Here is a 13,488-nt window from a genome sequence, read left to right as displayed (position 1 = left end):
TTGTCTTCTACATCATTACAAAGAAAAGAAGGGGTGCAAGATCATCTACCTAATTATGGCATTCCCCCACGACCTTCTTATATGAGGGATTCATATTAGAGGGATGTCTTAAATGAAATGTCAAACTAATTTGGGGCTAAGTTTTGGTTTTTGAAGAAGACTAAGATTTAAGAAAGGGGACCAATACTCAATGATGTTGCAAAGATGATGATGGTGGTGGTGGTGGTGGTGGTGGTGGTGGTGGTGATTTCCTGACCTTTTCTCCAAATCTTATGGTATCATTTAATGTAGCTAGGAAACATGAGCTCGAAAGAGCTATCAGTATCACTGACACAAACCACTTCAGCATCACCTGGGAGCTCTTTAGAAATTCACATCACAGGCTATGTTGGTTACTTCTCTGTTGCTGAGACAGTATTCCAAATAAAAGCAACTTAAGGAAGAGAGGATTTATTTGGCTCACGTGTCCAGAACGCATAACATCCTTATTGTGGGGAAGGCATGGCGGCAGGTGTGGGAGGCTAGCCTCGAAGAGAGGAAGCATACCGATCACATTTCAAAGACACACAGGAAGCAGAAGAGAACAGGAAGTGAGGCCACAGGCCATAACATTCAAAGGCTTAGCCCAGCAAGGCTCTGCTTTGTAGAGATTCTGTAGCCCTCACAAACAATGCCACTAACCAGGGACCAAGTGCTGGAATCCAGCCTATGGGGGACATTTCTCTCTCAAAGCACAATACAGGCCTCTTCCTGGCTTTCTGAATGAGGGTCTACAGATGGCTTTGGAGCCTATTTAACATTTGAGAATCACAGGTCTGGCACAGTGGTCTGCAAACTTCTTGTAGTTAGTTATTTAATTAATCATTTAGAACCAGCTAGTGAAAGGGCTCAGTGGCTCTGGTTAGTTGGTGGGTGTTGATGGTCTGCTGGGCATTCTCTTGGATGCCTCTGAGAGGAGTCCTTTTAAACCCCTCCAGCTCGAAGGAGCTCTAGACACCAACCCATCATCCCGGTCCAGCTCCACCTAAAAGGTGGCTGAGCAGGAAAAGGAGCTTTCTAAGTTCACTTACACTGCACAGGATGAGAAAGTCACCCTGACCAGGGCTTTTGTAGCTCAGGTAAATTAGTGTATGACGTTACTTCTGTGGAAGCATCCGCCCTTGGTTTTAATTAAGCATTATGCCGAAGTCAGTTGAGAAAACTAGTTTTAAAAAGTCAGGACACAGAAAACGAGACTCTCGGGGGAGCGCTGAGCCTTTCTTAAGAGGCAAAAGGGGAATTCTTCATTTGCAAATCTGTTATGTTCTGTATGTGCGTAGGCTACCTCTTCAGTTGATGGAACTTTTAGGGTTTGTGTTTTTATTTATAATGCACCAAAATTGGTTACAGAAGTGTGCCAAAGCACCTTGCTCTGCTCAGATGTGGTCTGGGGCTTTATTTTATGGGGTGAACGCATTATATTCTGGGAATGCTTATTACGTGTGGTGCATGATTCCAGGTCACAGATTAAGATGGGGAAAGCTGCTTTTCGCTCCATGGCAACTTGGCATATTCAAATGCTCCATGCAGCCGGAGCATAATAGTGCCCAGTCGGTCCTGTAGAAATTGGCTGTTTGACATCTGTTTTGAACCTCAGGCATGTGCTCAGACTTACATTTTCTCAAGGCATTACAGTGGGGGGTGTAATAAATCCTTGATGGGAATTTCATGCTCCTTAAATGCCAGGGTAGGACTTGCCTTACACACCTCTTGCGTTTGCAAGTTGGAGAGAGGCAGCTGTTGGATATTCATGGAGTGTGCTGTCACCCATTGCAATAAGCTTGACTGAGTGACTTCAGAGCCAAATCCCAGAGGCAAACTGAACAAGCCTGGTGACTTGTAGCTCACTCCTGTTAGTCACTTTAGCCAGATTTCTGTCACTATAAGAAAAGTTATTGGGGATGTCGGAGATTTTTTGTTTTTGTTGTTGTTGTTTTGTTTTGTTTTTTGTTTCTGTTCTTGAAGGTCTGTGTTGTTGATCATTTTTGTTGTCTGAGACCCATGATGAGGTAGAACACCATGGGAGTGTGTTCATGGCAGACCAAAGATGTTTACCTCAAGGCTAGAAGTTGGAAAGAAGAACGAGGAGGAAATTGGTCCCACTACATCCTCAAAAGGATGCTCTTGATGATTGAGAGACAGCCCCTACTGGACTCCATCTTTTGTTCTATTAAATTCTTTGAGATCAATTAATTTTATGTATATGAGGGTTTTGTCTGAATGTTTGTCTATGCACCACGTGTGTGTCTATGCACCATATGTGTGTCTGGTGCTTGCAGAAGTCAGACCAGGACATTATAGCTCCTGGTCCTGGACTTATGGACAATTGTGAACTATGATGTAGGTGCTGGGTATCAACCACAGTGTTCCTAACCACTGGGCAATCTCTCCAACTACAGTCTCCATATTTTAAAGGGTCCACCACCTCCCAATACCTGAGAACTAAGCCTTTAACATGTGGGCCTCTGTAGGATACCCTAAGAACCAAGCTGTAACACCTAACAGAAAACTAACAACTTCTATGTCAAAACACCCCTGTTTTATTTACCTCCTTTCCTGTTCCTTGTCCACACTTCTCCTAGCCTCTCCTTCATTGTGAAATGGCCAGCATCCAACCCACAGGTATCTTTTCTCTATATACCATCTGGTAAAAGACCAACTCACTCTCAGTTGGGTGACATATATTGTGGGAAGCTGCAGCCACAGGTCTGCCTACAGTATTCTGGAACATGGGGACCATGCCAGATGGCACAGTTCTTAAGAAGCAGATCTTGGGGCTAGAGAGATGACTGAGTGGTCATGAGTACTGACTGCTCTTCCAGAAGACTTAGGTTCAGTTCTCAGCACCCACATGAAGGCTCAGGGCCGTCTGTAACCCCAGGATCCAACACCTTAACATAAATGTTCATGCAAGCAAAACACCAATGCACATAAAATAAAAATGAATAAATGATTTGAAAAGAAAGAAACCGAAACAGGTCTCCGAGCATTCCTCTAGTTTATGCATGGTCAGCTTGTGCCTGCAGCCACTGCACCTCACTCTGGAGATGACTTGGGAGTTCACTTGTAAATTCCCCAAAGGAGATTAGCAATTCGGGATTAAAAACAAGTCAGCTCTGGATTGCAAGTGGTACTTTTGCTGCTGCTGGACCATCCTGGCTTGTGTCTGATGAGACAGTTCATGAACCAGCATTGCTGCCCACTGGGTCCTTAGATTTATAGCCGTCTTCCTAGAATGTGTAGGGATCTTGGCACCAGTCATTCAACTCAGACAGGGGCTGGTTTTGTCTTCCCATTCCGTGCTGTGCTTCTGTCTCTCCTGTAGCAGAAGACCTCAGGCCTGGGACTATCCAAGCTCAGCCTCCTTCCCTGCCTGCCTAGCAACCATATCATCATCTCTGCATAGAGATGGAATCTTTTTTCCTTTTGCTGACTTCTCGCTGCCCTTTCTTACATCCTGCCTGTTTTCTCTCCTTTCTATAAATTATCTGAGACTTTTTTTTGCCAGCCCCATGCTATGTAGGATGGATAGCACAGCACGGGTTAGGGGAATCTCTTCTTGTGGTCTAGTTTATTGGGAAAACAGTGTCTAAGGTCTAAGTTTGGTCTTGGGCAGTGCCCATGTGCCGCAGAGGGTTTGCCTGCCACTCATCCCACTCAGCAGTGGATAACAGACTGGCTGCTTCAGGGATATGAATTGTGTCCATGAACTTAGCGAACACTGAAAGCCACAGTTTTCTCAAAGCTTCTTTGCACATGAGCATAAAATATAAGCGCTGGGTTCAAGGTTGCCTGGTAACCGCCTTTGAATGTAGCCTGTAAAAAAGTGCTGTAGCTGTCCCCTCAGGATGGATACCTGCTTTCCTCACTTCTTCCTCTTCTCTCCTCTCTCACAGAGTGTCCCCTCTGCAGAAGTCTGAGATCGTGGATGTTGTGAAGAAGCGAGTGAAAGCCATCACCCTGGCCATCGGGGACGGTGCCAATGACGTGGGGATGATCCAGACAGCCCACGTAGGGGTCGGGATCAGCGGGAACGAGGGAATGCAGGCTACCAACAATTCAGATTACGCCATCGCACAGGTCAGCCTTCCTTCTCAGTGACGGGCAGCTGGGCAGAGGAGACAGGCTAGGGCTCAGCCCCAAGGACTCTGCCTACCTTGGGAAGCCACCATCTAGAGGAACTGCAAGTGCCTGCTGACTTCTCTAGTGTTTGGATCTTGAACGGTTTCAGGGCTCCTTCTCTGGGTTGAGCTTTCTTGGGCCAGAGGTGGAACTGGCCCACAGACCTGTCATTCAGAGATGTGCCTTTCCTGGCAGACAGGACCCTGGATGTCTTAATCTCCACATCTCTACTCCTGTTCCCACTGGCTGCCTTCACCTTCGACTCCTCCTCCTTCTTTTTCTTCTTTTCCTCCCCCTCCTTCTTCTTTCTCCTCCTCCTCTTCCTCCTCCTCCTTCTTCTGCTCCTCCTCCCTCCTCCTCCTCTCCTCCTTCTTCTTCATATTCCTCACTGAAGAGTAGTTATCTCAGAATGACACATAGTTCCTCACTCAAGGACCGCCCTTCTTTTAGAAGTGCTGGCAAGCGCTTAATATCAGAAAGAAGCAGTCACTTAGAGATGTCCCCTCTTGGCTGGGAACCCTCTAAGAGTTCTGCTGTGGGATGACCTGAGGGAGCAGGGGCCATGTGACTCATGGTCAGAAGCAAGCAGCCTCCTGCAGTCAGGCTGAATTCCATCTGTTCTTCTCTGATCTAAACGTTGCCAGCATGGTTCTAGTGTGCTTTACAATTATTGGCTCTGATGTGTTTCTTGTTTCCTGCTTACTCACATGTACTTCAAGAATCCATGTGTCCAACCCTTTGTGATAGCCACCGATGAAGGAGAAGAGTCAGCCTCAAGTCCCCCCTGAGGACTAACTGGCCTATCTGGCCTGGTAGATCGCGTAGAAGCCCAGTCCCAGAGAATACTGCCATGTTCTCCCAGATACCGAATTGCAGGGCCTTGTGGCTAAATGCCTGCATTTGTTGTGGCACCAGCTTCTCCCCTGCCCCTCTGCTTCTCTGAATAGACTTTTGAAGAACATGTTAAACTTAACTGCATGATTACAAGGGACAATGGCTATGTCACCCTTTCAGCTAAAGTCTGGAGATGCATAGAAAACACATAACCTTCTTACAGCCCCAGGGTTTGTGGTCTGGGCCTCTGCAACTTTGGGGCCTCCCCACCCCTGAAGGAAGCACTGTTTGATCACCTCTCATGTTTCCTTCTGGTTTGAGATTCTGAAAAAAGGCAGCAAGAAATTACCCAGACCACTTGGCTTTGAAAATTGACTAAGTCAGTTGTGTTTCTTGGTGGACTCCAAATCCCTCAGCTGATTCCTGAAGTAGGCAGTAGGAGTTCTGATTTTACAGGTGAGAATCCTGAAGGTCCTACACACAACAACTGGCTTCAGATCTGAGCACAGGCCCAACATCAGAGAACAGCAGACCCCAGTGCACTCGGTGGCTGCCACACGCACCTGCTCCATTCCTTTGCCGAGTCAACTGTGCAGAGGCCCGTGGGACCCATGCTTCCTGTCTGCTGTCAGCAACCGTGGATGTTATATACCCTAGCATTATTAAATACTTGAGTTATAACATCATCTGGCTGGAAGGCATCTTAAGAGGTTTCCTAGGAGTTACAGGCAAATATTTGTCTGCTCTTCTCTTTAGAGTGTCTAGGGATGGGGGGGCATTCCTTCCTGAAACTGCACATGAGCAGGAGGTAGACGGTGAAACAACTGCTCTTGTTAAAGGGAGGCATCAGAGAGGGATGGAGAGGAGCCTGCAGAAGTCCATTTAAGGTTTTCTTTGCCCTCCAGGGTAGTAGCCACATCTACCGAAGGAACCTAAGGCAACCACTGTTACCCATGCCTGGATTTTCCTGTTCATTGTCCTGCAGGGGCACGCTGTCATTTCGGGGCTGAATTTGTGCCAAGTACTAGCTAGATTCTAAACCGCCTCTTCCTTAATTACCATGCCCAAACCACCACCAATCGGATGAGTTCCTCTGCCCCATTGAAGTGATAACCATATCTGATTGAAATTAATATCGTGTTTTGTTTTGTTTTTTATTTTGATGTTGGTGGCCACATTTTTAAAAATTGTGTTTTGAAGGAAGTGCCCCCTAAGGTAAAGAGAAGATTCTAGGAAACACATTCAGTGGGTAGAGTCCTGATTCCATGCCCTCGCTTGACTCACTCATGCTTGCACACGTAGCTTCTGCTGGACAGGTGACAGGCCACCTGAGCTAAGGAGAGGGACTTTGTGGTATATAGTGTGTGTGTCCACAGCCCTCAGCTCCCAGCCCATCAGAGAACAATCCACCTTCCCAGCCTTTGTCTTGTATGACTCTGGGAAGATGGAGCTAGTTCAGGGGAGATGGTATTAGAATACTGTGCATTTGCCGCAGACTGCAAGGGCCCTTACAACACCCCTACTGAGAGCCAGTCAGCTGCTCCTGACTGCACAGCCAGGCACCCTGATTGAGTGGGAGATAAAGAAGGACCAGGACATGGATGAGGAAGTGGAGGCTGTGTGTGTGTGTGTGTGTGTGTGTGTGTGTGTTATTTTTATATCTGTATATCTCTATAGCTGTGTGTGTAAGTCTGTCCAGGTACCTCTATGGTGTATGGAAAGTATAATTCCTTTGAGATGACAAACTGACGGAACACACGGCTCTTGTGTATATATCTTTCTTGAATCAAATCTTTGTTGGATAAGAGTCTCTGTGCCTTTCTCCTGTGGTCACCATAAAATCCATGACAGATCTTATGGAGGAGCCCCATTCCAGCGTGCTTCCCCTCCATCTTTACCTAATCAGTTCTCTGGAAGGCATTTAGCTCAGAGGCCCAGCCACAGTGAGAGTCCAGCAGTGTGTTTGGGGGAAAATATCAGTCAATTGAAGAGATTTTCTCACCTGCCCTGAAAGCCCCACCTCAGGGAAACCGAGTTGGCCTTTGGCATCTGGTTGTTTTGTGGTATAGTTTTGTTCTGTTTTGTTTTGTGAGTTACCTACGGGTCTGGTGTCTGCTCATAAGGACAGTCTATGTCTTTTAGTCCTCAATGACAGGCTGCTCTGAACTTGCCACTGTTCCTTTTCAGTTTTCCTACCTGGAGAAGCTGCTTTTGGTCCATGGAGCCTGGAGCTACAACCGGGTGACCAAGTGTATCCTGTACTGTTTCTACAAGAATGTGGTCCTCTACATCATCGAGGTAAGGAGAAGGGGTATCCCTCCCTAAAGGAGGCAGGCCTCTGCGGAGAACATCTGTAGACATTGAATCCACCCTAAGGAAGGGGTTTGCTAATGGAAAATTAAAGCTACTGTTGGGTCCTACTAGGATCTGTGTTGTGCAGCCTCTTTTTAGCTGGCTGTACCATGAGACTTGTAATACAGCCTTTCTTCCCTATCCTCCCAAGATCCCCAGGCCCAGGCCTGATGCTGTTCTCCTCTTCCTTGCTGCTGCTGTGTCCGTGGTGGCAGAGAATGCCCCGTCACTCTCTCCTTCATCTTGCTAGGGCAGAATGAGACAAGTGTGGTCAGTGCTAGGAAACAGAGGTGGCCATCTTTCTGGGTGCCTCCGAGATACTTCTGGGCAACCTGTGCCTATGCTGTGTCCACAACCACCACCCTACCCCAGCATGAACAGAGCCTAATTCCCTGCTGCATTTGTCATGGAATCTGCTGTTCCCTGAACATGTCCTCGCTACCCCTGGGGTACTTGGATGCTAGGACATATGTGGCAAAGGGGTGGACATGAGAGGGACATCGAGTAGGACACTGATAGGATTGTTTAAAATGTCACATTGTGTGGCCTGACTTTTGACTACTTTGTGGGTTCTTCTTTCTTTTACCCTTCTTCTTCCACACTATTAACCCCCTAACATTAGGTAGGAGAGGAAAAAGAATAGAAGGAAAGGGGAGTGAAGATATTGGAAGACTACTTCCTGCTGATTAGGGAGTTCAAGTTCCTTGGGACAAGTTTGATCTCTGCTAGGATATCACATTACTTCTTTTAGTCCCTTTGGGCATGACCACTTGACAAACCCCAACCAACAGCATCCAACAAACCAACTGGCCAACTTCTCTCAAGACTCTAGCATTTATATAGCCTCCGAAAAGTCCCCAAAATTCCAAACATAACACAATTTCAGAAACTATTGGCAGCTGGTGAATTCACACCCCTGTTAGAGCACGAGGCAAATCATAATCAGCTACTGTGGACAATCCGAAGCAACCCCATATCCCACTCCTGAGATTATGATGAAAACATAGCCCCATAATAGTTCTGTGTTTTTAAAGACACCAAAATACTCACTACAGCATTGAGTTCATGTCCTGTTGCCTTTGTCTTGGTTAGGTTCCTAGCGCTGTGGTGGAAAGTTGACTGAAAGCAACTTGGGGAGGAAAAGACTAGTTCAGCTTAGTTGTAGTTCTATCACTGAAGGAGGTCAGGGAACTTGGAGGCAGAACTGGAGGCAGGGTTGCTAACTGGCTTGCTCCCCATGGCTTGCTCTATTTGTTTTCTTATACACCTCAAGACTACCTGCCCATGGGTAGAATCACCCACAGTGACCTGGACTCTTCCTTGACAATTATCAGCCAAGAAAATGCCGTACAGACTTGCCCACAGGCCAATCCAATGGAGGCATTTTCTCAGTTGAGGTTTCTCTTCCCAGGTGACTCTAGCTTGTGTCAAGTTAACAAAAAACTAACCAGCTCAGTCCTATATTTTTCCATGATGCTAATTCATGTATGAGAAAACCGTGTGCTTGTTAATGGGTAAGGACCTGGAAATGGAGGAAGCTCTTTAGGTTTGGTTACTTCCTTTCTGAGAACAGCTCTGCTATAAAAGTGTGTCTTTGAGTCTATCTTGACACTAGATTGCCAAGGGTATTTAGAAGAGAGGAGGGCTAGGGATGTGGCTCTGTGGTAGATCACTTGCTTATCATGAACAAAGCCCTGGCCTCAGTCCCTGGCGCTAATACTAAATAATAGTAATAGCAATGAGAGATGGGGGTGGGAGAGAGGAAGCATAAGTTGAACTTGGGCGCTGTTAGAAAAGACCATAAAGAGAGGGTGGAGCATGCCTGTAGTCCCAGCACTTGGTAGATAGACACAGAAGGGTGAGGATTTTACGGGCAGCCCCCAGTTACACAATGAGCTCAGATCAGCTTGGACTACATGAGTTCTTGTCTAAAAGGAAGAGGAGAAAGAAGAGGAAGAGGAGGCAGAAGACATGGAAGTCAGTCTTCAGAGCAATCAAAACCAATGTTGCCTGGATTTTAATATCACATTTTATTATGGTATAAATTTCCACTGAGAAAAGAATAATAAAAATGATAACTAGGAAGAAACTTAACTTTTCCCATTGTTGTGACTAATTGCTACTTTGCCACCTTGTCAGTTCTGTCCTAATGAATCCTTCAGGTCACACACAGGTTGATGTCACTTGTCTGATGAGGTCACTAGGAAAGAAGGTTTCCCCAAGCTGTGCAAGTTGTTCACAGCACATGGCTGCCCAGCCAAAGACATCAGGCAGGCAGAAACAGCCTGTGTGTCTCTGTCTTCTGGGCCCACCGGAAAACAGCATTTTGCTGGTTTGCATAAAGGACAGTTTCTTTGTTTCTTTGTCACTCTGTGCTCCCTGGGTGTGGTTGCCTCTGTGTAGAAGATGATTGGCTGGCGTAGTTGACCCAGTGGCTTCCCACATGCCGGGATCATCTCCGATTCTTCAAAGAATCTCACAAGAGATCAGAAGAGATCTGGCATATGTCTTACAGCCTGGCCTGTTCCTTTTACCGTAATCCCTGTGACAAAGGTCCTGTCTGCTCACAGTTAACAGCAACTATTGTTTCTTAAGAAAGGAAAGTCTTTCTCATACATAGCAGGACCTGGGGCTATTTGCAGATGTGATTCATCTGCAGAAGGTTCAGATCCCTGTAGATGTTGGTGCGGCTCATTTTGCCCTCACCGCCTTCCCTCCGCTCTTGTTTGTACAGTTCCTAGTGGAGTTTAGACATGTCTGCTCCTATCCTGCCAGCTGCCAGCTTTTGCCTTTTTTTTTTCCTTGCACACGAGATAGGAGTCACTCCTTAGTGTCACCTGGGGTCACAGATAATGGAACGGGCAGCATGAGGGGAGCCAGGATGCTATCATCATCCCAGGCTTCCCAGCACCCTTTCCCTTTAGCTGTTGGCTTTGCACAGCGTCGTCGTCATTATAATCTGGTTTTCCTCACCATCAGCAGATTGCTGATAGTCTAGACTTCTTATCAAAACATTCTGCCTGGGGCCCCCAGAGCAGCCCTCAGGGGCCCTTCTTAGTCCTTTATACCTACTATCTTCCTGTTTTCCCTTTGCTTCAAGTGGGCTAAAGCCAAGTAGAGCAGCCTTTTAGTCTGTCTTTAAGTGCTGCTTGGAGTGAGGCCCCTGACAGTGCTGAGTGAGGGCCCCAAATGACTAGTCGCAGCTAAGAGTTGCTCAACTGTCCACTGGAAAGTCTCTTCCATACATTCCTTAGATAGTTGTAAAAAAAAAAAATTAAAAGGCTCCATGAGTCTGTGTCTCTGTTTCTAGTTAGGATTTCTAGGAGGTTCCAACTTGGAAACCAAAAGAACAAAAACCCTTGACTGGATCATGGTCACCGCATCCATCCAGTTAATGTCTGCTAGTTCCAGATTTCTGTGTTGGCACCGGCATGTGTTCCAAGTGTAACATTCAGAATAGGGAGGTACCGCTTGCATGCTATTTTACTATATTTTGAACTGTCAGATCAAAAGTTATTGTAGAATAATTTGTTCGCTTGCAAAAAAATACTAAAGATAAGGTTATAATTGTTGATTTAAGTGAGAACAAACGAAGCATGCTACTGTGTGACTTGAGGGGTTTTCTTGTGACTCACAGAGGAACCTTGGCAATAGTAACAGGTACCTGTCGCCCTCTGATATACACGTGACTTCCGGACATTTGAAAATATAGTTGGAGAGCAATTTGCATAACATGCATATGCCTATGAACATGAACTCTGTGACCTAGCTGTTTTTATGAGGACTATTTTATTATCTAGATTTCCAATAGAAACTGTGACATGGCAGATTCTTCCTATTTTGGTATAATATTCCATATGAGTGGTTTCTATACAAGGGAAATAGGTAGTATTCTTTCTGCAGTGTGGAACACATATTGGAAGTTCCCACCACTTACCTCAGTCCCTATGTGTTATCCCTCCTTGCCTTTTCTCTACAGTTAGACATAGTTTTTGGGTTTTTTTTGTTTGTTTTGTTTTGTTTTGTTTTGTTTTGTTTTGTTTTTAGATAAATGTCGTCATACTGTGGAGCATGAGCTACAGTTCGTGTTTCACTTGAAGGATCCTTGAGAATCATTGCCCACTCCTTCACAGGGACCCTGTGTGTGCAGTCCCACTGTGTGACCCCCTACAGTCTGTTTAGTCCCTTTCTGTGCTGATTGAGCATCTGGGTCGTCTCCAGTTTCATCTATTTGAAGCCTTGATGAATAGCAGTATTCCCTCTCCTGAGGCCACGGATATTCCAAAATGCTGTTGGTCCAGTTAGTTCATTTCACCGCACGTTTGAACAGACCACAGGCATGATGTGGGGACTTCTGCAGAGCGGATTGCTCATTGCCGACAGATCTACTAAGAGCTCATGGCATGCACCACATCAAATTTATTGGGGCAAAATGGCTATTGTTCAAGTAATTTAAAAAATAGGAACAAAACAGTGGTCCCTGTGACTTCTTAGAGTCCCCGACAGCAGGTGCAACTACCAACAGGTCGCCTCCATCCCTTCCATCGTCCCTGATTTTAGTACTTTGCACCTTAGTGACTCTGTACTTTCTCAGCTGTCTCTTCGGAAGCCAGGATGGGATTCCAGAAACATGGGCATGAACAGCGACTGGCAGGGCGGGCGCTTGGTGGGGAAGAGGTCTTCAGAAACATTGGCCATGATCCTGCCAATATGCTGAATGTTCAAGCCCTGCCAGGTACCTGGGATCCTAGTGAGGAGAGGTCACTGAATAGAGAGTCTGTTCACCTGCGTGTGTGTGGTCTGGACCCGTTCCTCCCTGGCTTCACTTCCCATAGCATCCCTCTCCTTTGTTTTCTGTCAGTGCTGTTAAAGTATAGTATGATATGCTCTTAGTTCTGTATAGTTCTATTAGTTACAGTTGAATTTTTATGAGACAAATCTTCAATTTTTGTCTGCCTCCCACTGGCAATAAGAGTGTCACAAAGAGCTTTGGAGAACAGGGTGGTGGCCGCAAGTGCTATGAGTGTCTAGAGCTGTGCACTCTAAGCAAGCTAAAACGGTAGATATTACAATAGATCTACCTTAGCACAGTTGAAATAAAGGCTAGAAGGGGTGAGGACGGGTGTGGGGAGGAGGGTGTTTCAGCACCTTACCCCCTTAGCCATGTTGAGGGACAAGTAGTGTAAAGGCTGATCGTATAGGGGTATACTTGGAGTTTGAGTTTCCATGAAAACGACACACTAAGTTCTATAGCAGCAGCCAGATGGATTATCCTCTGATGGCAAAGATGACTAGGGGCTGGAAGATTCTAACTCCAAGCACATGGCCTTCCTGAAGCCAGCAGGAGACAAGCCTCCAAGTGTCTCTGCAATGGACTCTGCAATGAGAATAAGACACAGGTTAGGAGAGACACTGGCTAGGGGGAGTGAGTCTTCAAGGGATATGATCTAACAACCTGGCAGGACTTCTGTTGTTTGCAGCAGGCGAATTCCATGGTTAAAGGGATTGCAGAAAAATTGCCCATCAATACACAGGGCAGGGTGAGTAGAGAATTTCAATGTCTTTTGTAATGCTAAGCCTGGATCATAATTCATGACCCTCATGATTCATGACTATCTCCTTGTGTAACGTATAAACAAAAACCAGAGACAGATTTTTTTTGAAGAGTCTCTTTGATTTTGATAATGGGAAGAATTTGCCTAAACTGCAAAATTAGGGATAAAGAACTTATGGAAAGATGCTTGTAATTTTTGAAGTCCTAGTGTGTCATCTTTGTGGCATGTCCCCAAAAAGGGTTAATTAAAAGTTACTCAGATGTTTAGTTCTCCAGCTCTGATATAATGTGGCCAACCACCAGCTACATGTTAAGCATTTTCTAGAATGGTGCTTCCCCATGGCCTTCCTGAACCCTTGGGAAAAACATTTTTGAAACTGATTATTTAAAGTTAGTATTCTAGCTGGACATAGGTAGAACAAGCCTTTAATCAAGCAGAAGCAAGCAGATCTGTGAGTTTGAGGCCAGCCAGCTGTCTACAAAAAAACGTTCCAGGACAGGACAGATAGAGAAACCTTGTCTCGGAAAAGTCAGAAGAAAAAAGAAAGAAAGAGAGAGAGAGAGAGAGAGAGAGAGAGAGAGAGAGA

The 13,488-nt window shown here is 45.8% G+C and overlaps 1 protein-coding gene across 5 annotated transcripts in view; it reads left to right on the top strand.

Moving 5' to 3' along the window:
- The window catches only part of Atp8a2 (ATPase phospholipid transporting 8A2), a 527,640-nt gene that overhangs the window by 320,621 nt on the left and 193,531 nt on the right, over positions 1-13,488 (top strand). For all 5 annotated transcript variants that reach the window (XM_021182071.2, XM_021182073.2, XM_029469107.1 and 2 more), the window contains 2 exons: positions 3,936-4,119; positions 7,183-7,293. In XM_021182071.2, coding sequence (XP_021037730.1) covers positions 3,936-4,119; positions 7,183-7,293 — 295 coding nt within the window. The remainder of the gene's footprint in view (positions 1-3,935; positions 4,120-7,182; positions 7,294-13,488) is intronic.

Source organism: Mus caroli, chromosome 14 (genome assembly GCF_900094665.2).
Source record: "Mus caroli chromosome 14, CAROLI_EIJ_v1.1, whole genome shotgun sequence".
NCBI classification, from domain to species: domain Eukaryota; kingdom Metazoa; phylum Chordata; class Mammalia; order Rodentia; family Muridae; genus Mus; species Mus caroli.
The sequence above is the reverse complement of the archived record's forward strand: the minus strand, read 5'-3'. Positions and strand labels throughout refer to the sequence as shown.